General features: G+C 36.4%; 1 protein-coding gene across 2 annotated transcripts in view; it reads right to left on the bottom strand.

The window, feature by feature from the left end:
- Positions 1-23,379, bottom strand: part of UCHL3 (ubiquitin C-terminal hydrolase L3) — a 58,647-nt gene that overhangs the window by 15,364 nt on the left and 19,904 nt on the right. For both annotated transcript variants that reach the window (XM_049853001.1, XM_049853002.1), the window contains exons 4-6: positions 20,464-20,620; positions 19,823-19,908; positions 17,967-18,014 (exon numbers count right to left, since the gene is read on the bottom strand). In XM_049853001.1, coding sequence (XP_049708958.1) covers positions 17,967-18,014; positions 19,823-19,908; positions 20,464-20,620 — 291 coding nt within the window. The remainder of the gene's footprint in view (positions 1-17,966; positions 18,015-19,822; positions 19,909-20,463; positions 20,621-23,379) is intronic.

The raw sequence follows: 23,379 nt of genomic DNA, 5'->3' as shown, positions 1-23,379 counted from the left end.
GGGAGTGGGGTTACTTATCCACCCTGATGTTCTCTGAGCTTACTAAACCTGTGGTTTGAGATCCTTAATTATTTAATTATTTAAAATATTTTTTTCTACCCATTCTCCCTACCTCTCTCTCTTCTTCTGGCATTTCACTTTCATGGATTATTTGAAATTGCCCCCATAGTTTCTGGATGCTGTCACAGATTGAATTATGGTCCCAAAAATATACGTCAACTTGGCTAGTCCATGATTCTCAGTATTGTGTGTCATCTCATATGATTTTCGTATGTTATAAATCCTATCTCTATGATGCTAATGAGGCAGGATAGAGGTAGTTGTGTTAATGAGGCAGGACTCAATTTACAAGATTAGGTTGTGTTTTAAGCCAATCTCTTCTGAGATAGAAAAGAGAGAAGTGACAGAGTCATAGGGACTTCACACCATCAAGAAACAAGAGCCAGGAGAATAGCATGACCTTTGGACCCAGGGTCCTTGCACTGAGAAGCTCCTCAACCAGGGGAAGACTGATGTCAAGAACCTTCTTCCAGAGCCAACAGAGACAGAAAGCCTTCCCCTGGAGTTGGCACCCTGAATTTGCACTTCTAGCCTCCTAGACTGTGAGAGAATAAATTTCTCTTTGTTAAAGTCACCCATCTGTAGTATTTCTATTACAGCAGCACTGGATGACTAAGATAGAATTTAATGTCTTAGGTTGGGTTCTCTAGAGAAGTAAAACCAGTAAAGCATATAAATAAACATAGAGAGAGATCTGTATCAAGGAAATGGCTCACGTGGTTGTAGAGGCTGGAATGTCCCACATCCGTGAGTCAGAACAGAGGCTTCTCCTGATTCATATAGCTGTAGGGAGTGGCAAACCCAAGACGACCAGGTCAGAGAGCAGAGCTCTTACTCACAGGCTGGGAAGATCGATGAATCCCAAGATCGGCAGGCAGGACTGCAGGTAAGCTGCTGGCTCAAGTCTAAGAATTGGAAGCCAGATGAACAGGAGCCAGCTGCAGGATTCAGAGTGAGACTTGCCAGAATATTCACTTAAATTCAATGAAGGCCACATGCCCAAGGAAACTCCCTTTCAACTGACTGGCTACTCACAGAACATCCCATCATAGAGGTGATCACATTATATAAAATCTCATCATGGAAGTGATCATGACATCATACGGCTATCAAACCACTGAGAATTATGGCCCAGCCAAGTTGATATGCAACCTTAACCATTACAGATGCTCTGTTCATTTTTCTATTTTTCCCTTCAGTTCAATCTCAGTAATTTCTAATTATTTACTGTTGAGTTTACTAATTCTTTAATCAACTTTGTTGAGTCTATTGGTGAACCCATTAAAGATGTTTTTCATCTCTGGTATTGTGTTTTTCATTACTAGCATTCCCATTTGAGTCTTTCTTATAGTATCCATCTCTCTACTAATATTCTCCAATTGTTGGTGCATGCTGTCCACCTTTGATGTTTGAGCCTTGAACACATCACTCACAGTCATTTTAAATTCCATGCCCAATAGTTCCAACATCTGAATCATATCTGAGTCTGGTTTGGTTGACTGCTTTGTCTCTTGACAGTGTGTTATTATTTTCCTTGCTTCTATGTCTTATAATTTTTGGTTAAAAGCCAGATATCTTGTATGTATAAGATAAACAGTATCTATGCCTGGGAATGGGCATGCCTTTTCTTCTTCTAGGCCTTTAATTTGCAGGATTGAGTCAACATAGTTAGGAGTTGAGGTGTTTGGGGCTTTTTGTTACTACGGTAGCCTTGGCACACCACCAGTTTAAAATTTATCTAGCATTACGTTGATGCCCAGGGTGAAAAGTGGATCACAGAATGCTTTTTTTTTCAATGTTCTTGTTCCATCCACAATTTTAGGCATTTTCTCAGAGCCTGAGCTTCAGAGGTCTCTCTCTCTCTCTCTCGACCCACCCCCGGGCTCATTTTTTTTTTTTTAATTAATTTTGTTGCTGTTGTGGAGAACATACACAGTAAAACATACACCAATTCATGTACTGTTTCTACATGTACAATTCATCGATACTGATTAGATTCTTCAAGTTCTGCAACCACTCCCAACCTCCTTTTCTGAGTTGTTCCTCCCCCATTAACATAAACTCACTGTCTCCTAAATTTCCAATCTAATCTTTCGAGTTGATGTTGTTACTTTGATCCCATATAGGTAGTTCCTAAAAGAGCATAATGTTCAAGGCGACATTTTTTATGAGTTAAGCTACATTATTGTTTGGTTTTAAGGCTTCAGGGGATATTTTTGGTTTAAGTTTTAAAGATTACCTCAGGGTAATAGTTTCAGGGTTCACCCAGTCTCCATGGTTCCAGAAAGCCTGGAGTCCATGAGAATTTGAAATTCTATTCTGTACTTTTTCCCTTTTGATCAGGATTTCTCTGTAGAATCTTCAATCAAAACATTTAGTAATGACAGCAGGTCTCATGGCAAAGGAGGCATCTGTTCATGGCAGCAATCAGCCACACATTGCATATCCTCCTATTCCTCACTCTCCTTCTTCCTCTGTTGCTCCAGGTTAATAGAGACCAATTGTTGTGCCTTGGATGGCTGCTTGCAAATTTTTTTAAGACCCCAGGCACCATGAAAGGAACTAGGAGGTAGATCAGGTACTAAACATATTATTAGACCAATTAACTAGGATTTCTTATAAAACCATGACCCTAAACCTCCACTGTGTGTGTATGTGTGAGTGTGTGTTTATATCTAGTTAATGTTCTACAACATTAAAAACAGGGTGGTACATTACTATAATTTTTTACTTTTAACTACATTTTATGACTCTTAGATCAAGACAGCATTTATTCACTATCTTATTTCCCAAGTGCCAGCATACTAAGTACCATTTTAATAATTAAATGATTAGGTTCAAATATTAAAACATTACCCAGTGCCATTGAGTCAATTCCGACTCATAGCGACCCTATAGGACAGAGTAGAACTGCCCCACAGAGTTTCCAAGGCGTGCTTGGCAGATATGAACTGCCAACCCTTTGGTCAGCAGCCGTAGCATTAGCACCAATAATTCTAGATTTTTACTCTAGTCATATTTATTTCTGTCTCCTAATGCTAATGGAACACAATATATACATGTTACCTCAAAATGCACAATTTCTAAAGGTAATTTAACTCATGGTACAGACACAGAATCACACATCATATATCTCAAGTCTAATGACAGTTCATATGACAATTCAGGAAGAATAAGCTTCAAGTAATACTATTTCAAGAGATGAAAAGACTTTGATAAGAAATGTGCTTTTATAGAATCTTAAGATTCCTAGGCTTTCTTCTTAGAATTACAAGGATCAAAGATTAAGTTTTAAATTTTGGTAATATTAACTGTCAATACAACTGCTTAAGTAACCTGATTTAATTTAGCCCTAGTTACAAAGATAAAAATTTAAACTGTGGCCTGAATCTTGGGACTATGCATCTAATTTTTCATTGTCTTCCATATTAATTGTAAGAAAAGATCAAATATCCAGTTTATTCTTAAGTCTTTCAGAAGAAGAGTCTGGATGAAGAACTCACTTCCTCAGCTAGCCTCCCCCCCCCCAGTTCTGGTAGAGGGGTACAAAATTATAACGATTATTTATTTCATTAAACGTATTAATGACATCACTACATCACTGTTTGCCAGGACATTGACAGTGAACTTGTGCCCCCTCTGCTTGACTGTGTGGGCACTGCGACAGTGTAATGTAACTTGATACACACCACTTTACGTGTAATATAAACTTCACTCTTCATTATGGTTCGTTATGAGTCAGAATCGACTCAACGGCAGTGGGTTGGGTTTTTTTTGGGTTTTCGTTACGGTTCCGAGAAACCTAAAATAGGGTTTTCAGAAACCCCAGCAACTTTAAACAGTGCATTAAATGTTTCAGTCCTCAGAAAGAAATCTAAGGGATTTAAGAAATGATTGCTGCATGAAGAAATTAAGTAAAGACATTTTAAGGAATTTTTAAGCATTCTGATTCTGACTTAAATCCTCTCAGAGTTAAAAAGAAAAAAAATACAGACATCAAGTAAGCTATATGGATCTAATCCATAACCATCACGAGAAAGTTGTTTCTGTTTTTCAACTATTCAGGAGCACAAAGACGTAGCTGACTTGACCAAAACCACCTAACTAATGACTGTCAAAGCCAGAAGCAGAATCCAGGACTCCTGGCTTTGATTTCAATGTTTTCTATTATGTGGCAGAGCCATCCACCCATCAACTGTCAACTAGTTCAACTGATCCATAGAGGCAAATCTATTAATATCTCTATCTGGAGTCTTCAAAACGTAATTCAAGTCTATCTTCCGGTTTTCAAACTTATTCCCCATTTCAGGAAAAAAAAAAAAAGGGGGGGGTATTAGGGTCCTAAAAGGCCAAATTGCTTTTCCTTTGCAGTTAATATGCATTTTGATGTATATATGAAAAGATTACTCGTTAAGCTGTTTAATAACAACCAAAGAATTAGAAATGCTGTGAAGGCAAAAGAAAAAAAAAAAATCCAGACCTTTAAAAAAAAAAAGGAAGGGTATTCTTCCTAAAAGTACTTTTCTACTAAGAAATCAAGTATTTATAAGTGCTTAAAATGAAATTATTCTAAAATGCTAAGAAGCATTTTCTCATTTAAAGGATATCCTGTTATTACAGAAAGTATCATTACAACCGTGTAATTTCCTGAACATGCAAGGATTAGCTAAGTAGATACTTAAAATACCGTTTTCCAAAATACACACACATAATTATAAAAAAACTGTGATTGGTTTATGGGTAAGATTTCATGTTTAATATAAGGAAAAATCTACTCTATCGACCAAGAACTGACTTAGACATAAGGGCAAACAAAAGCAATGAATTCAGTACAACTCTGAATGGTCACTTGTAATTCATTACATATTTGCATTAAATTATTAGCTGTGTATAGCTTTGCTTCTGGGACAAAAACAAAAGTTGAAATTAAAAAAAACTCACCTTTTTTTAGTTTTTCTTTAAGCAATTTTGATTTACCAATACATTTTATTGTCTTAAGAGTACTTGGTAGCTGTGTAACCTTGGGCAAGTTAGTAACTTCTCAGTTTGAGAAAACTGTACAATAGAGATGATACCTATCTTATGAAGTTGAAAGGATTAGACTAGAGTACATACAGTGCTAGTATGCCTACCACATAATAAATATTTTGGAAATGGTAACCATCATTAGAAAATGATGGCGTTTAAAAGCAATGAGAAGTAACAAGATGAGAATACTTGGAAGATAAGCACCTGAAACAACGTCCATTGTATTCACCCATAAATAACATTTAAAAACAGCTTTAAAAAAACTCCCTCGCTGACACTGTAGCAGCCAGAAATTGTGCCCAGTTTTCCCAGATATCCCAGACATCTCCTGGTGAGAATCCTTTGGGTTGAGTGCCTACAATACTTGCGGATCTCTAGTAGAGAATGATGTACACCATCACACTACCTCTATACCTTACAGGGTAGAAACGGAAAAGATACTGAAAAGAACAAAACTCAACTACTTTATTTTAAAGAACTTTGGCTTGTAATGACAAGAGCTTTAAAGATCACTCCTTTTACTGAACTGTTCATAAAATAAACACTTGATTATGGCAACTGTATTTAACAGTTACTTACCTAAATATGGCATGTCTTTCAGACTTGAAAAATACTATGGAGTCTAAAAAAATTACACATGTAAGGGGAAAGAACTGGGAACTTTTCTAGGGCTGCCAAACACTAAGAAGTAAGACTATAAATGTGTGGACACGCATGTGGGAAAATGTGTGCATATGCGTGAGGACATGTATACACACATAAAACTTGCAGAGTTTAAAATCAAAATTATCGATTCTAAATAGACTTCTGAAGACTTTAGGTAAATTTCATCACAACATACTGGATTACAATAACATTAAGGTCCAAATTTAAAATAGGAAAAGTCTAACCAGATTCATGCAAAAGACACAAACTTTCCTACAGCATATCCATGGCAAAGACGTCAAAGTGAAACATGGGCTAAATATCAAAATACACAAAATATCACTACATATTTCATGGAAAACCTGGATAATGGCAAGTTTCTTCATTTTGCTCACCTAATAAATCCAGACGCCTATAGTTTTAAAAATATTCTTAAGAGACTTTTTTCACCTACTGATTTAACGCTTGGGTTTTCACACTTGAGTTTATAATTCCCTATGTTAAAAAAATCCCTATTAATATGACCTCTATCTCTACATGTTATATTCCACTCAGGCTTAGCATTGTTAAGCTGGTTAAACTACTTCCCAGAAGTTCTTCCTTTTACATCAAATTTTAGAGTAGCCCCAAGTAAAAGTTCTTGTTTACTACAAATAAAAAAAATGTAAAATTCTAACATCCTCTCCTCTGGAAAGCTGTGGTTTAAAACAAAACAAACTGAAAAATCTCACTACACCCAAATAAAACCTCAACTCTATTTTTACTGCTGAAGACATTTTAGATAGAATAGTCAGATCTGGAGGGCAAGCTGTTGACCTCAATCTAAGATTTTTCCTTTAAAATAAGTGAAATAAGAAATAGTTTAACATCTTCATTCCAAAACTTGGAGATTGGCAAAAGAAAGGAAGGAAGGAAGGGAAGGAGGGAGGGATGGAATGGAAGGGAGGAAGCAGAAGGAAAAGAAGAAAGGGATAGGAAAGGAGAGAGAGGAAAAAAATTTAAAAAGTATTTTGATCCATTTTACGAAAAAACACTGGTTAATCTAAGAAATGAAATAAAGTGTAAACAGGATGGATGGTAACTACATTCCCTGCCCTTTCAACAATGATTTTAATCCATATACTATTTATTCTTAGTGATATTAAACAAAGAGGAAGAGTTAATTACATGCATGGAGACTTCGTGTCAGTGCTTGAAAATTGGGGAACAAAGAGAACCATTTCAATAATGTTTTCCCCACTATGACCAATCCTAACTTGTATGCCCCCCTTCAAACTCAGCTCTCACATTCAATGCCACACATACCCTATAAACACACCTCTATTCAGGCAATAATAACAAGACTGAAAAAAAAGAAGACAGAGGCAAAAATATACGAAGCTAGGTTAAGAGTTCCAAAGCACTTCTTAAAAGAAGTTTTCAAAAAGGATTTACCTTAAATCTTGTTAAGACAAAATAAAGAAAGTGGTGTACGAAAACTGAAGAAAAAGAAAGTGGTTTACGAAAACTGAAGAAAAACAAAGAAAGATCAGAAAGTTGTAATCTCTGGTCTTGACAAAACTGGACGATACAGCTTAAACTGCCTGACACTTTTCATCAGAGTTCTAGGTACTATGTCCACCAGGAACTTAAAATTTGTATTATATAAGAACTGTTTCTTCGTAATAGCTTCAGTTTCTTTAGCGTGAGGAAAAGAAAAAAAGGAAATAAATCCCTAAACAAGGGAAATAAATACCTGAGAACCTTAATTTATGCATCTGTACATCATTTGTAAGGCGCCCTAGTGGTGCAATGGTTAATTGCTCAGCAGCTAACCAAAAGGTTGGTGATTGGAACTCACCAGCCACTCAGCAGAAGCAAAGACCTGTGGATCTGCTCCCATAAAGATTTCAGCCCAGGAAACCCAATGGGACAGTTCTACTGTGTCCTATAGGGTCTTTATGAGTTGGAATCAACTCGACGGCACATAACAATACAACAACACATCACTTCTGGCTTGTTGTTGTTGTTAGGTGCTGTCGAGTCGGTTCTGACGTGCAGAAACCCTATGCACAACAGAACCAAACACTGCCCGGTCCTGCGCCATCCTTACAATCATTGCTGTGGCTTGAGCTAATTGTTGCAGCCACTGGGTCAATCCACCTCGTTGAGAGTCTTCCTCTTTTCCATTGACCCTGTACTTTGCCAAGCATGATGTCCTTCTCCAGGGACTGATCCCTCTTGACAACACGTCCAAAGAACTTAAGACCCAGTCTTGCCATCTTTGCTTCTAAGGAGCATTCTGGTTGTACTTCCAAGACAGATTTGTTTGTTCTTTTGGCAGTCCATGGTATATTCAATATTCTTTGCCAACACCACAATTCAAAGGCGTCAATTCTTCTTTGGTCTTCCTTATTGACTGTCCAGCTTTCACATGCATATGATGTAACTGAAAATACCACAGCTTGGGTCAGGTGCACCTTAGTCTTCAAGGTGACATCCCTGCTTTTCAACACTTTAAAGAGGTCCTCTGCAGCAGATTTACCCAATGCAATGTGTCATTTGATTTCTTGACTGCTGCTTCCATGGCTGTTGATTGTGGATCCAAGGAAAATGAAATCTTTGACAACTTCAATCTTTTCTTCATCTATCATGATGTTGCTCATTGGTCCAGTTGGGAGGATTTTTGTTTTCTTTATGTTGAGGTGCAATCCAAACTGAAGGCTGTGGTCTTTGATCTTCATTAGTAAGGGCTTCAAGTCCTTTTCACTTTTACCAAGCAAGGTTGTGTCATCTGCATAATGCAGGTTGTTAATGAGTCTTCCTCCAATCCTGATGCCCCGTTCTTCTTCATATGGTCCAGCTTCTCGGGTTATTTGCTCAGCATACAGATTGAATAGGTATGGTGAAAGGATACAATCCTGACGCACACCTTTCCTGACTTTAAACCACTCATTATCCCCTTGTTCTGTCCGAACAACTGCCTCTTGATCTATGTAAAGGTTCCTCATGAGCACAATTAAATGTTCTGGAATTCTCATTCTTCACAGCGTTATCCATAGTTTGTTATGATCCATACAGTCAAATGGCTTTGCAAAGTCAATAAAACACAGGTAAACATCCAATATTCTCTGCTTTCAGCCAGGATCCATCTGACATCAGCAATGATATCCTTAGTTCCACATCCTCTTCTGAAACCAGCCTGAGTTTCTGGCAGTTCCCTGTCAATATACTGCTGCAGCTGTGTTTGAATGATCATCAGCAAAATTTTGCTTGCGTGTGATGTTAATGATACTGTACTATAATTTCCTCATTCGGGTGGATCACCTTTCCTGGGAATATGCATAAATATGGATCTTTTCCAGTCAGTTGGCCAGGAAGCTGTCTTCCATATTTCTTGGAATAGACGAGTGTGTACCTCCAGCAATGCATCCGCTTGTTGAAACATGTCAATTGATATTCCGTCAATTCCTGAAGCCTTGTGTTTCGCCAATGCCTTCAGAGCAACTTAGACTTCTTTCTCAGTACCACTGGTTCCTGATCATATGCCACCTCTTGAAATGGTTGAACATCAACTAATTCTTTTTGGTATAATGACTCTGTGTATTCCTTCCATCTTCTTTTGATGCTTCCAGCATTGTTTAATATTTTCCCCATGGAATCATTCACTATTGCAACTCGAGGCTTGAATTTTTTCTTTAGTTCTTTCAGCTTGAGAAACACCGAGTGTGTTCTTCCCTTTTGGCTTACTGAAATCATTTCTGCTAACTTCTTGTAATTCTAACATGATCAAAATAACTAAAAACATTCTTCAAAATAAAATGAAGTCATGCAAGCTATACTTATATATCTAATGCAAATAAAACTTTAAACTATTTTTCTCCACTGACAGTCTGTACTAGTGGCTAAAGAAGCCAATTAGTTTCTAAAAGGATTTTCTTTAACAAAAATTTATCTATATACGATTTCTCTTTAATTTTGTGTATGTGCATATTGTTTACCCTGTGGGCAAAGAAACCTTCTAAGTCAATAACAACCAAAAACAGATTACATATTAGATTATCAATTAATTACAATTATATTTCATGATTTAAAGTCATCCTATAAACTCATCCTAAAGATCTTTGTTTGAATGATCATTAGCAATCAAATATATTATTTTCTGCTGTCTCATTAGGGGGAGAGCAACTACGAGTATAAAGCAAGGTATGTACAAACTTTTGTATGAGAGACTGGCTTGATTTGTAAATTTTCACTTAAAGCACAATAAAAATTAAATATATATATATATTATTTTCCTCTATCAAACAAGCAAAAATTTTAAAATAGAACTCAACACCAGCCAGGGCTATTTTTGAGATTATTATCTCCACTAAAGTAATAGAGCCTTGAAGACAAACCAAATCTTATTCATTTTTGTATATACTGCCTGGTATACAAGGTGTCAAACAGGTTGCTTGGTTCATCAAATGCAAGAAAAACAACTTCACATTATGTAATAAGAACCTTAAAAATGTCCACCCCATCAAGTAGACACTTGGGACTATGTTGGCATCTCCTATCTGGAGGGGAGACGAGAGGGCAGAGAGGGTTAGAAGCTGGTGGAATGGACATGAAAAAAGAGAGTGGAGGGAAGGGGCAGGCTGTCTCATTAGGGGGAGAGCAATTAGGAGTATATAGCAAGGTGTATATACTCAGAGATTGACTTGATTGGTAAAATTTCACTTAAAGAACAATAAAAATTAAAAAAAAAAAAAGCCTATCCCTTTGAGTCAGTAATTACATCTTTAAGAAACTATCTTGAAAAAACCTGAAATCAATACTTGTATAAACAAACACAAACACTGAATAATGTTCTATTTTGAACATGAAGAACTAAAAACAATCTAAATATCAAAAGTTAAGGAAATTTGGAAGTAAATTCTGATTCATTCACGTGATGGTAAGCAGTCATCAAGAATTACTTATGAAAAGATTTTGAGGAAATGAGAAAATGCTCATCATAAAAATGTTAAGAAAAACTCCACAAAATTGTTTGATCTCAAATATTTTCCCACTCTATGGGAGTGCATATATGTAAATGCTAACTGTGTTTTTCACTATGTTGCTGTTATTGTTATTGAGTTGATTCCAACTCATGGCAACCCCATGTGTACAGAGAACTGCTCCATAGCATCTTCAAGGCTGTGACCTTTAGGAAGTAGATCACTAGGCTTCCTGAGGCACCTCTCAGTGGGTTTGAACCACCAACCTTTTAGTTAGTATTTCAGCTTAACCATTTTGTGCCTCCCAGGACTACCCATTTTTCACTTAAACAAATAAATAAGGCCAGTTTCCATTATTTTTCATGAATACTATTAATTTGCATGGAGGTTTCCAAACAGTACAATAAATTTACACTTCAAAAAAAAAAAAAGTTAAGTTTTGATCAAAGACCCAATAGATGGATCTTGATCAAAAGGAGAAAAACTTGGAACAGAACTTTAAACTGATACGGAAACCACTTACTGGGTCCACTGAGACTGGAGGAGCCCCCGAATCTAATGCCCAGAAATAATCTTTAAACCTGGAACTGAAATAACCCTGTGAAGCCACTGTTAAACTAACAACAGTTTAGCCTAATTAACAGAATGTTTGCCTTGAGCATAGCAATCTTAAAAGAATAATCCATGTGAGTGTAAACTGACAACAGTTAATCTAAAGCACAGATGAGAACTTTAGATGCCAGAGAGCCTAAATTAATGGTGATGAAGCAATATGGGTAGAGAGAGGATGGTAACACAACGTGAAGTATGTAACCAATGTCACTCAACTGTTTATATGGAAATTGTGAATAGACGTATTTTTGGTCGTTATATTGCAACCAAAAAATATATTTTTTAAAAAAGTTAAACAATAAATCACAGGAGGTCTCTATTCATATCTGGGTTAGCTTCTAATTAATATGGGCAATTACGAAATTTACAAATTGCTTTTTAGCTAAGTATTAATGAAGTAAAAGTAGAGTCTGAAGGCAAATAAAACTACTTTTTGGATTTGGGAACTTTTCCCCCACCTTCACATTTGATTTGCAGATTGCTTCTATTATTGTATCATTGATATTTGTTTGTAATTTCAAAAATACTTTTATTATTAGAACGTTTTTCTCTGAATAGACCAACTTTAAAATAAGGAAATATTTTATCTACTAGGCTTCTTTAGTAGAAGCCCAGGCTACAATTTAGAACTTCGCACCAACATATTATTCTATGATCAGCAATTCTAAAAAGATTTGGCTAGGACGGACATAAACAGTCATCTGTAAATTGCTTTCACCTAAGCACACATATACCTAATTATAACAATTTCAAAATCAGTAATTACTTCTGTATTAAAACATTCAACTGTATTATTTAGTATAACCAGTAAACCAGTCACCACTGAGTCGACTTTGACTCATGGCAATCCCATGTGTGTCAGAGTAGAACTGTGCTCCAAAGGGTTTTCAATGGATGATTTTTCTAAAGTAGACTGCCAGCCCTTTCTTCTGAGCAGCCACCAGGTGGACTCAAACCATCAAGCCTTCGGTTAGCAGCCAAGTGCATTAACTGTCTATACCACCCAGGGACTCCACATTTAGTGTAAGTCCACACAATACCATAAGAAACATGTGGCTATCATCTTAGTTGATGGAGAATGTAGCTTTATATACATGTTTTAACATCTTATTAATTTCTCTAACATAGCACTCCAAAACCAAATCATGAAACCACCATAGAAATACAAAATTCAGGAAGAACTGAGAAGCACCATACTATTTCTCATCCAGTCTGCTTCCCATTCAAGTTAGGACATAAATCATCATTTCAGACTGATTTAAAGCACTGGTCTTAACAGATCTGCCTACAAAAACAGCTTGTCAAACTTTTACTGGAAGTGTTTGTTTGACAGTTATGGTGAGGAGGAGTGAGGGATTTGAATCTGGCTCTGCAGGCAGACTACCTGAGCTCATATTCTGGCTCTTCCACTTAACCAAAACCAAAACCCAAACCCAGTGCCATCGAGTCAATTCTGACTCATAGTGACCCTATCGGACAGAGTAGAACTGCCCCACAGAGTTTCCAAGGAGTGCCTGGCAGATTCAAACTGCCGACCCTTTGGTTAGCAGCCGTAGCACTTAACCACTACGCCACCAGGGTTTCCCTCTTCCACTTACCAGTAGCTAAACCCTTCTGTGCCTCAGTTGCTCCATCTATAAAAGGGGACAGTAAGAATACGTACCATTTATAGAGTTGCTGTAGGAATTAAATGGCACATAATAATGTCAAGCACTTCTGTAGCATTAATATGAGAAGCATATCCAATAATACTATGTTATTACCCCTACCCAGAATAGTGGAGTCCTGGTGATGCAGTGGTTAAAGAGCTACAGCTGCTAACCAAAGAGTACAAAATGGTGGTTGTAGCAACTGGAAAACCAAAGGAAAAAAAGAAAGAACTCTCTCCGCCATTGATAATTTAACTGCCTCATTCTTTCCTCATATTCCATTGTTGGGACTTTACCTTTGCAATCTTAAGTGAAAAATGAAAGCAGCACCTTTCGGTAGAGGTTAATGAGTGTAAGAGAGGTGGAGCTACTGTCCAAATTTTTAGGTTAGCCAAATTCTGCCAGACAATCATATCATGAGGGGATGGGGAAAAACATACAAGTAGACAAATCTATAACAGGGGTCAGTGAACCACAACCAATCTTCTTAAGATTACTATTATTTTCGCGGCTCAATTTACTGGTTTTTCAGTCTACAAATCTCTACACACAGTAAGGTTTCTGCCTCCTCTATTCCCAGGAAAATGTTCTAAGAAAGAGTACCAATGATGTCTGCTAGGCCTGTCACTGCTATCACACTGTGTTATTATTGGCTCCTCTTCCCCTACCCACTCCTTTAACACCTACTGGCCCCAGAGCTTTCCAGTAGATCCCCCACTGTTCTCCCTCTACAGAAATCTCAAGGTTCTAACTACTACCCAAATACAAAAGACTCCAGGTAACTTCCCTGAGCTTTAGACTCCTGTATCCAACTGCACACAGGACCCTCCACACAGCTGACTCAATAAACTCACCTTAAGCTCAACATGTTGAAAATTAAACACACCATCTTGAGTGGCTCCTTATTATCTATAAAATCCAAGCCCCCCCTTGATCTGGCTTCACACTATTACTTTAGCCTCATCCTCTGCTATTCAATAATCATCTTTCTGAATGCCTAGTAAAATAAAAGTACTACCTAATATTTACTGGACGCCCGTTAAATGTCAGGCCCTTTTCTAAATACTTCATATGATTAATTCACTCATCTCTACAGGAATCTCATAAGGTAGACACCATTATCCCCATTTTACACCGAGGAAAGTATCTTGCCTAAGCTAGTAAGTAGTACAGTCTGTATGAAAACCTAGAGCCTGTGCTCCTGACCTTACACTGTGTAATTTCTCATAAATGCCTATATATGCCAGGCACTGTCCTGGGGATTCCACGGTGAACATGACAAATAAGGCCCATGTCCTCATAGGACTGACATTCTCGTTGTTGTTGTTAGGTGCTCTTGAGTCGGTTCCAACTCATAGTGACCCTATAGGACAAGAGTAGAACTGCCCCATAGGGTTTCCAAGGAGCGACTGGTGGATCTGAACTGCTGACCTTTTTGTTAATAGCCAAGTTCTTAACCACTACACCACCACAGCCCCAACATTCTAGCAAGGGAGAAGAATAAACAAACAAAAGAATAAAAAACCTATTACAAATTATTAAAAAGTGCCAGGAAAAAATAAACAGGATTTTATGAAAGAAAATAACAGAGGTGGATCTAATTAACAATGATAAATGGTCTCTTTGAAAAATTACTTTTAAAGTGGGACCTAACGGATGAGAAGGAACCAGCTATGCAAAGGGGTGGGGTATTTGGAAAGCACAAAAATAGATAGGAAAGGCCTGGGAGTTCCGTGGAAACTGACAAAGACCGATGTGCTAGAATATAAAAAAGCAATGGCGGTATTAATACGCCAAAGACTCTTAAGCCTATAGGTGGTAGAGGAACCTGAAATGGGATGATCAGAAAAACGGTCCCAGGTGCAGGGTTTTCAGCTGGGTGATGCTGGATTTGCAAAGGTTTTCAGCTGGGTGATGCTGGATTTGCAAATGTATAGGTGTGATTTTTGTTCTCTCAGTCACTGGGAGATGTTGCTAACATAAAGTGACTACAGGGCACTATATTCCACCCTGGGATGCACAAAACTCTTCCCAAAATGTTAACAATGATTAATTAAGGAACAATGGCTACTGGATATGCTTTGTTCATCCAGGGGACTACAAAAAACTTAGATTTTGACTTCTGTAGTTCTTACATAACCAAGGATAAAAAAGAAAAAAACTTTTTTTTTTTATCCTTATAGTTCTGATAATAAACATTTGTTGTGCCTATGTGCAAGAAACAGTGTTGAACACTTTGGAGCACACCCAAATGAATCAGACACCAAGACTAAGAGCCACAGTAAGGGAGATGTGATACCTTATGTCATCAAATCTAAGATACCATCAATTATGAAATGAATCATTTTATGAGGCACTAAGAAGGGAATAAGAATACCAAGTAAAACTATGATATCAGTTGTAAGATACACTCTAATGTGAGAGATGTTAAAATGTGAAAAAATATACATACTAAACAAATGAAGAAGAACATAGAAATAATAAGCTGAAGTGCAAATAGTACCCAAGAGTCAAAAAAAAAAAAGAGTTTATTGAAGAGATAAAATACATCCAGGCCTGGTAACCACAGAATTCTTCAAGCAGAAGGTGGTATTTAAACCAAGTCTTGAAGGATAGGGAGAGGTAGAAAGTGCAGAGATTGAGAAAAAGAATATTTTTAGGCAGAGGAAGGTGCAAGAGGTAAGCATAACAATAATAAATTGAAGATTACCTAGAGAGAAATATTTATAGAAAAACATTGTTGAAAAGTAGAAAGATAGGTTTTGTAAACACCCAGGCTAAAGAGGTTGATATTTATTGCATAGGCTTGGGGAATAATTCTCAACACTTTTTATCACCTTGAAAACACTTTGGGGCTACAATATTCATCATTAATACGGCTCACTCTATTAGTGATTCTCAAACGTAGAAGATGGGAATTCAACAGAAGACATTAATTCTTGTGAGAGTATAGTTTGAAAAAGCTCTCCAGAAAAACCTTACCTTTATCTCCACCCCGCCTTAAGGGTCACTCTCTGTTGCACTAGAGAACCCCAAGAGAAATCTGAGCAAGCCAAGTGATCCAGGTTACATTTCAGGAAGCTAATTCAGTAGAAGGAGTCCCTGGATAACGCAAACAATTAAGACACTTGGCTGCTGACCAAAAGGTTGGCGGTTTGAGTCCTCACAGAGGCACCTCAAAAGAAAGGCCTGGCAATCTATTTTAGAAAAACCAGCCAGTGAAAACCCTTTGGAGCACATTTCTACCCTGACACACATGAGGTCACCCTGAGTGGGACTCTACTTGGCAGCAACTGTTTTGGTTTTGGTTTTTCAACCCAGTAGAATTGTGTCAAAATGAATTAAGAATTAGACTATAGACTAAAAACATAATTTACATAAGAAGCTGACATTCCAGGCAAGAAGCTACAAAAATTTGTACTTAGGTTAGTGATAATGTGGAAAATGGATTATAGAACTATGACAAGAAGCAGGAAAAATAAAGGGAGGAAAAAGTTTAGGATACAAGATAGTAAGCTCAAATATTGACAAGTGCATTCTAAAATACTGGTTGGTTATCCAGGTCTAACAGGTACCCAAGAGTGGAAAGAAAGAAAGAGTTAGGTCTGGAAAAAGAGATGTGAACATCATCTAAAAGGAGGTAGTTAAAGCTGGAATTTGGATGAGGCTCCGAAAAGGGGGCAAGAGAAGGTATTCCAAAGGCAAATATTTTTGAAGTGAACATGTATCAAAGCATTTAACTGCTTCATTGGGAGTCATTATTTTCATACCTTACAATAATCTCACATTGATGATCATCATCATGGCTGATTTTACCACGAGGAATTTAACAAGAAAAAAGCAAAGCACAGTAAAGATAAAGAACATGCTCGGGGTCATGTAAAGCAATACAAGAACCCAAAGTGTTTTATTAATTTCTAATCTGATGTTAAAGTCATTTACACATGCCACTTCTGTGTGTGCGTGTGTGTGCATGTGTGTGTAAATTTAGTCAAAAAGCAACAGTCTACACCTTTGAAGCAGCATCTGAGAGCAATCAGGAAGGTATGATGGGGTTATAGGAAGAATCAATGCCCTGGTTCCTGAGTGGCGTTAGTATAAACATTCATTATCCAGTCCATCTAAGAAAAACAGCAGTTGTAATATCCTTTAAAAAATTTGTAAGACAGTTTAAAAATATTTAAGATTGATATTTTAAGATCGGGTACTTTTAAACTATTTTTAAAGCATAAAGGCAATGTCATCTTTATATACAATAAAGCGAGTTTTCAAGTCACACATGGGAAATTAAAGAAGAAAATCTATAATTCTCTGGTGTTAAACACTTACAGGTGCTATAAGTACACCAACACGAACAGCTTTAATTAAACTCTATTCATTTTGACTAAAACACCTTCTGACAACAAACTTCCTTCAAGAGTGGGGCAGTGAGGGTTGCAGCGAAGAAAAGAAAAAAGGAAGAAAGGATAGAAAAAATGGGAGGAAAAAAGGAGGGAAACAAATAGAATGAAACAACAGGAGAGAGAAGGAGAGGAGGCAAACCAGCCTAAGGACTAGCTAATAAAGACGTAAAGAGCATCACAATGTTCAACGACAGATTAACTGAGCAAAGAGAATGACGCAGGATTTTTCTGGAAGTTGGGTGTGATATGAAACGATATTAATGCCTCTTTGAAATCACACAGGCTACGTGTACTATGGTGCAGGTACTTTTCTCAGAATTCTTGGAAGTTAAAGAAATGGGATAGGTAAGATGCAGGCCAAACAGCACACAATCTGCCAATCTGTCTAAATACTCAGACGAACTGAGATGGCAGACATCAAAGTAGCATGTTAACAGTCTATAAAAACACATTCCTGTGCTACTTTAGGACAACTTTTGCAGAAACAAATTACCTCAAAAGAAAACACAAAAGTCCAAATAATTTCCTAAAACCACATTTTAGACAATAACACCATGGTTAAATTCATACATAGCAAAAAAAGTTCTGAAAAAAAATTGAAATACCTCAGTCTGACCTTCATGGGCACTGGTCTCGTGAGTAACTCGAATAGCCTGTAATAAGAATACAAGGTGTTTATAGAAAAAATCACTATATTCTACTTTTTAAATGGAAAAAAAAAAAAACCCTAAAATTTAACATCTAAAGTCTTGTTTATAAATAATACATTGGAGGAAATTAAGGAACAGTTTAATAGTAGATTAAACAGTAATCAAATGAATTACTGTACTTTCCAACCCACATACCTCTGAGGATCTAGGAAATTGAATACGGGGCCTAAGCAGTAGTCACTCAGCTTAATGTTATAACTAACACTTGTCACTTTATTCAGTGGAAATGAGAATAAAGTGGGAATCACACAGACAGAGGCTGAAAAGCCTTCTCGTATCTGTTTCTCCACGTCACAGGCTCCTCTGCAGCTCTGGCTGAATTGATGCTTCATCGCACAGCTTCAGTAGGCAGCTTAGGAAAGTGGAGCAAAACGCATCCATTTCTCAAAACCTAGCAAATTTGGTTTCCTGAAATTCTTTTTTTTTTTTAATGTTCTTAAAATACCCACTATCGGCAAGGGTGCAGAGAAATGGGCATACTAGTAAATACAGGTAAAAAAGTACAATCTTTATGGGTGACAATTTGGCAGTAAGTATCAAAGCCTTAAAAACATGCAAACTGATCCAGCAGTCTCTTCTAGGAATTCATATATTTACATATAAATTATATACAAAAGTATTTGCAAAGATTTAGCCACAATGGTGTGCCTACAATTTAGGAATGTTTTTTAAAGTAGTGAGAAAGGGGAAAATATATTAAATTTCTGACAATAATTTATTATTTTAAAAAAATACTATACAATGGAAAGCTATGCAGCTATTAAATGATGATGTCAATATATACTTACTGGCACGTATTACATTTGTGACAAGTTAGGTGAGAAAAGCAAGTTATAAAACAGTATTACAGTGTGACCAAATTTTTGCTTTAAAAAAATTGTGTACATATATATGTATATATATATATACATATACATACTCCCTATAAAAATGGTAATGGTTGCTACAACTCATTGGTGGGATTACAGGTAATTTTTATGCTATTTTATTTTCATGAAAAATAAAGATGTTTCATAAGATCTTCATTTTTTACAATTTCAAGTTAACTCAAAATATCATAAATACACTGAAATGCTAAAACACATAATAAAATCAATGATTTAACTGAGCACAAACTCGGCACATGGCATTAGTCTAGCCAAATAATTTCTATAATATATTGCCTCTAATTTCAAAGAATTTACAATCTACTTAGTGTTGTTATAAAAGGCAAAAAGTCTCCAAAAGAAAAAATAGAAATCAAAAATAACAAATTTTTAAAAACAATTCTATGAAGTTGTATAATCACTTAAAACTAGATTATGTGGCCTGTGTCTCCGCACATGCAAAAAACTTACTAGACTAATAAACTAGCTAGAGTATGGTCTAACGTCTACCTTTAAACCTTGGTTTTTTCCATTTGTCTTCAGCCTTGTTCCAAATTCCCAGTGAAAGACACACAGGGTATTGCCAGTCATACATTTATTATAGAGAGGGAATGGTAAGGAACAGTCAATTGTAGGATGTTTTATTAATTTATAAATCAAACTTTTATTCTCTCATTCACCTCTGGGTGTAGAAAAGAAGTGGCAATTTATCAACATTTTGAATATTTCAGACAATATTACCTGAAAAAGTACAAAAGGTCTTTTTCAACGGATATAACAAAATCCATACTTGTTCAAACTATAGTTTCAAGATAAACCCCAGAGTCTATTATCCCACAAAACTTTGCCAACCTATTAAAATCAAGACAGAGAGAAGGTACTGACGTCATAGTTTTCCAGGTATCTGGCTCTTTCTTCAGGGCTCATTGAAACAGACTCCTCCAGGAATTTTTTCAAGGTTGATCCAGATTCTTAAATATTAAAGAAGGTAAAATTGAAAACTTTACAAAACTTGGTATGTCAAAGAGACTGATAGATGAAAATGTTACAGGCATGCTAGCTATTTTTTAGGTATTAAACCTTTCACTGGTAAATTAAGAATATAGTAAAATATAAAACAATTTTGTAAAATGGACACCAAATTCAAATTCTAACATAAACAATATCTGATAGTGTAAAAGACAAGAAATTTAAAAAATTTGTGGCAATTATACCTTGTATTTAAAAAAAAAAAGAGAAAAAGCAACACTAGGGTAGAAGACAATGTACAATCAATTTGTAAGGAAAAATTAAATCTTGGGATAAATTATATGGCTAAAATTATTTGTTTATTTGTTAAACTCCTGTTTAACAACAAATAAAAGAATGGAGCAGAGAAATTTCTTCTTCTACATATACAGTCTCATAACAGAAGAAGGGGGAACTGCTTTACACTTTGAAAGAAAGAATTACAGCACCACCTACTGTTCAATGAAGTCAATTTATATCTTAAGAGGGAAAAATAGCAATAATGAAAAATTATTTACCAAAGTGCATCTTGTCTTTGTTGTTAGCAATAGCATGGATCAGTCCAATTGTTCCACAGGCGTTGCTGATTGTTTGCTTCATGAAATACACTGATGATGTAACATCCTGCCCCTGAGATTTTATTTTTTCCTCCTCTTCTGTTCTGAATACTTCATACTATTGAAAAAAAAAAATCAGTAGTTTATATGAGAAAAAATCATTAAAATTAAAAAGGAATGAAGAACTAGATGGTGCCCAGCTGCCACTACTGAACATTTTGATCAAAGATTTCATAGAGGAATCCATATAAAGGGGAAAAATGCAGAACGGAATTTCAAATTCTCATGGACTCTAGACTTTCTGGAGCCATGGAGGATAGATAAACCCGTGAAACCACTGCGCTAAAATAATCTTTAAGACTTAAACCAAAAATATCCCCGGAAGTCATCTTAAAACTGAACAATAGTTTAGCTTAACTAATAAAATAGGTCTGCCTTGGGCATTATGCTCTTTTAAGAACTATATATATGTGATCAAATTGACAACAGCAACTCGAAAGGTTAGATAGGAACCTTAGGACAGTGAGTTTATGTGAACAGGGAGGAACAACTCAAGAAAAGGAGGGTAAGAACGGCTGCACAACTTGAAGAATGTAATCAACGTCTCTAAATCATACATGTAGAAACTGTTGAATTGGTGTATGTTTTGCTGTGTATATTTTTGACTACAACAAAATAAATAAAATTTAGAAAAAAAAATTAAAAAGACTAAAACACTTAAAAAAAAACAAATGACTTATTTAAAAAAAGACTTGAAGTGAAAGAACTGTCACCAACAGGCTGATAAAGATTTAAAAAAAGAGTAACAGTATCCCATGTTGATAAGGGTGTGGGCAAAAAGGCATCCACATATGCTATTATTAAAAGTCTACACTTGTTCCAACTTTCTAGAAGGTATATGGCAATGTATTAACATTTTAAACGTGCATACCCTCCAACTTGCAATTTCCTTTGAGGAGTTTGGTTTAAGACATAATTTTTTTTTAAATGTGCAACTATATATATATATATATATATATATATATATATATATATATACACATACTTTTAAGAATATAAAACTGGGAAAAGTCTAAATATCTATCAATGGGGATCATCGTGCACATTATGGCAAATACTATAAAGCATTTAAAAAAGGCTAGATTTACATGTTCCAACTTAGAAATCTGTCCATGATTACAGGCTGGGTTATGGGTGAGTATATACTAATATTAATATAACACAATCCCATTTATGTTTTTGAAATATTTACTTTATATATGCATTAAGCAGTCTGAAACTAATAAATTAATGAACCTAGACAATAAACATCAATGGTTGGTAACCCAGAGAAAAAACTGCCAAGACATTATGTTCTTCCTGAGGAAGGTATAAAACACCACGCAAGAAGCAGGCTTGCTCCCTCCCCAACCCCACCCGCCAAAAGGCAAATCCGAGTCTGATCAAACCTCTACATCTACTAATTTACTGCAGACACCAAAGAGAAAGAAGGTATGAAACAGCGCCACGAGGATGCAATCCTCAAAATCAAGTTCACAGGAAACTTCAGGACAAGCCAGTAGTGCCATCAGTGTCTTCAACAACAACAACAAAATGCCAGGGGAAAAAAAAAGAGGCAAAGTGGAGGGGATCCCACAGATTAAGAGATTTAAGAAACATCACAATGTACGTATGACCTGATATAAATCCCCCAATAAATAAATCTTTGAAAACATGTAAGATGAAAAAGAAAAAAAACCTTAACAGTGGTTATCTCTGGGGCAAGAGATTATCTGAGGACTTTTACTTTCTGTTTTTTACATTTCTGTATCATTTATTGGAAACCCTGGTGGAGTAGTGGTTAAGTGCTACGGCTGTTAACCAAAGGGTTGGCAGTTCAAAACCGCCAAGGGCTCCTTGGAAACTCTATGGGGCAGTTCTACTCTGTCCTATAGGGCTGCTATGAGTAGGAAACGACTCGACAGCAACAGGTTTGGTTTTTTTTTTGGTTTCGTATCATTTATCATTGGCAAAGACTTTTTACTTTTCAAAAATCATACTATATTCATGGCATTCACACTGTATTTATAATCAAGCTTTATTCATAACAAAAGTTCACTATTATCTACAGCAACAGATTATAAAAGCAATATGGTAGAATACGCTAAATGTGTGCGCTCTACAGCTGACTGCCTGGGCCCACAGCTGGGCTGCACCATTACTAGCTGTGTGACTTTGGGAAGCCAAACTTATGTCTCTGTGCCTCATTTTCCTAACTGTAAAAACTGTTGTGTGGCTTTCTACTCACACCCCCTATACAACAGAGTAGAACTGCCCCAAAGGGTTTCCAAAGCTGTCAACTTTATGGAAGCAGACTGCTAAATCTTTCTCCCACGGAGCAGCTGCTGGGTTCAAACCCCTGACCTTTTGCTTAGCAGCCAAGCGCTTAACTACAGCGCCACCAGGGCTCCTTCCAAAAATAATAAAGGGGTTAAAAATGAGTGAGGAAAAGGACGAGGAGGAAGAGGAGAGCGAGGAGAGTGGAAAGATGATTTTGTTTTCCTAAATTTTTCAGATTCCAATTAGAGCAACCAAATACAGCCTGCAGGCCAATTCTCGCCTGCTGCCTCTTTTCTAAGTTTTATTTATGTATTGACCATGCCCTGGAGATCTACTTCCAAAAAATAAGCCACTGAAAACCTTACGGAACACAGTTCCACTCTGGCATACATGGGGTCACCATGAGTAGGGGTAGACTCAACGGCAACTGTTTGGTCTGGGGTTTAGGGCTGTTTTCATGCTACCAGGCAAGGCTGAATAATGCACAGAGACTATAAATATTTACTATCTGGCCCTTTACAGAAAGTTTGGTGATTCCCAAAACAGAGGAAACAGATG

Source organism: Elephas maximus, chromosome 14, assembly GCF_024166365.1.
Source record: "Elephas maximus indicus isolate mEleMax1 chromosome 14, mEleMax1 primary haplotype, whole genome shotgun sequence".
NCBI lineage: Eukaryota > Metazoa > Chordata > Mammalia > Proboscidea > Elephantidae > Elephas > Elephas maximus.
Note: the sequence above shows the minus strand (reverse complement) of the source record. Positions and strands in the feature narration are given on the sequence as shown.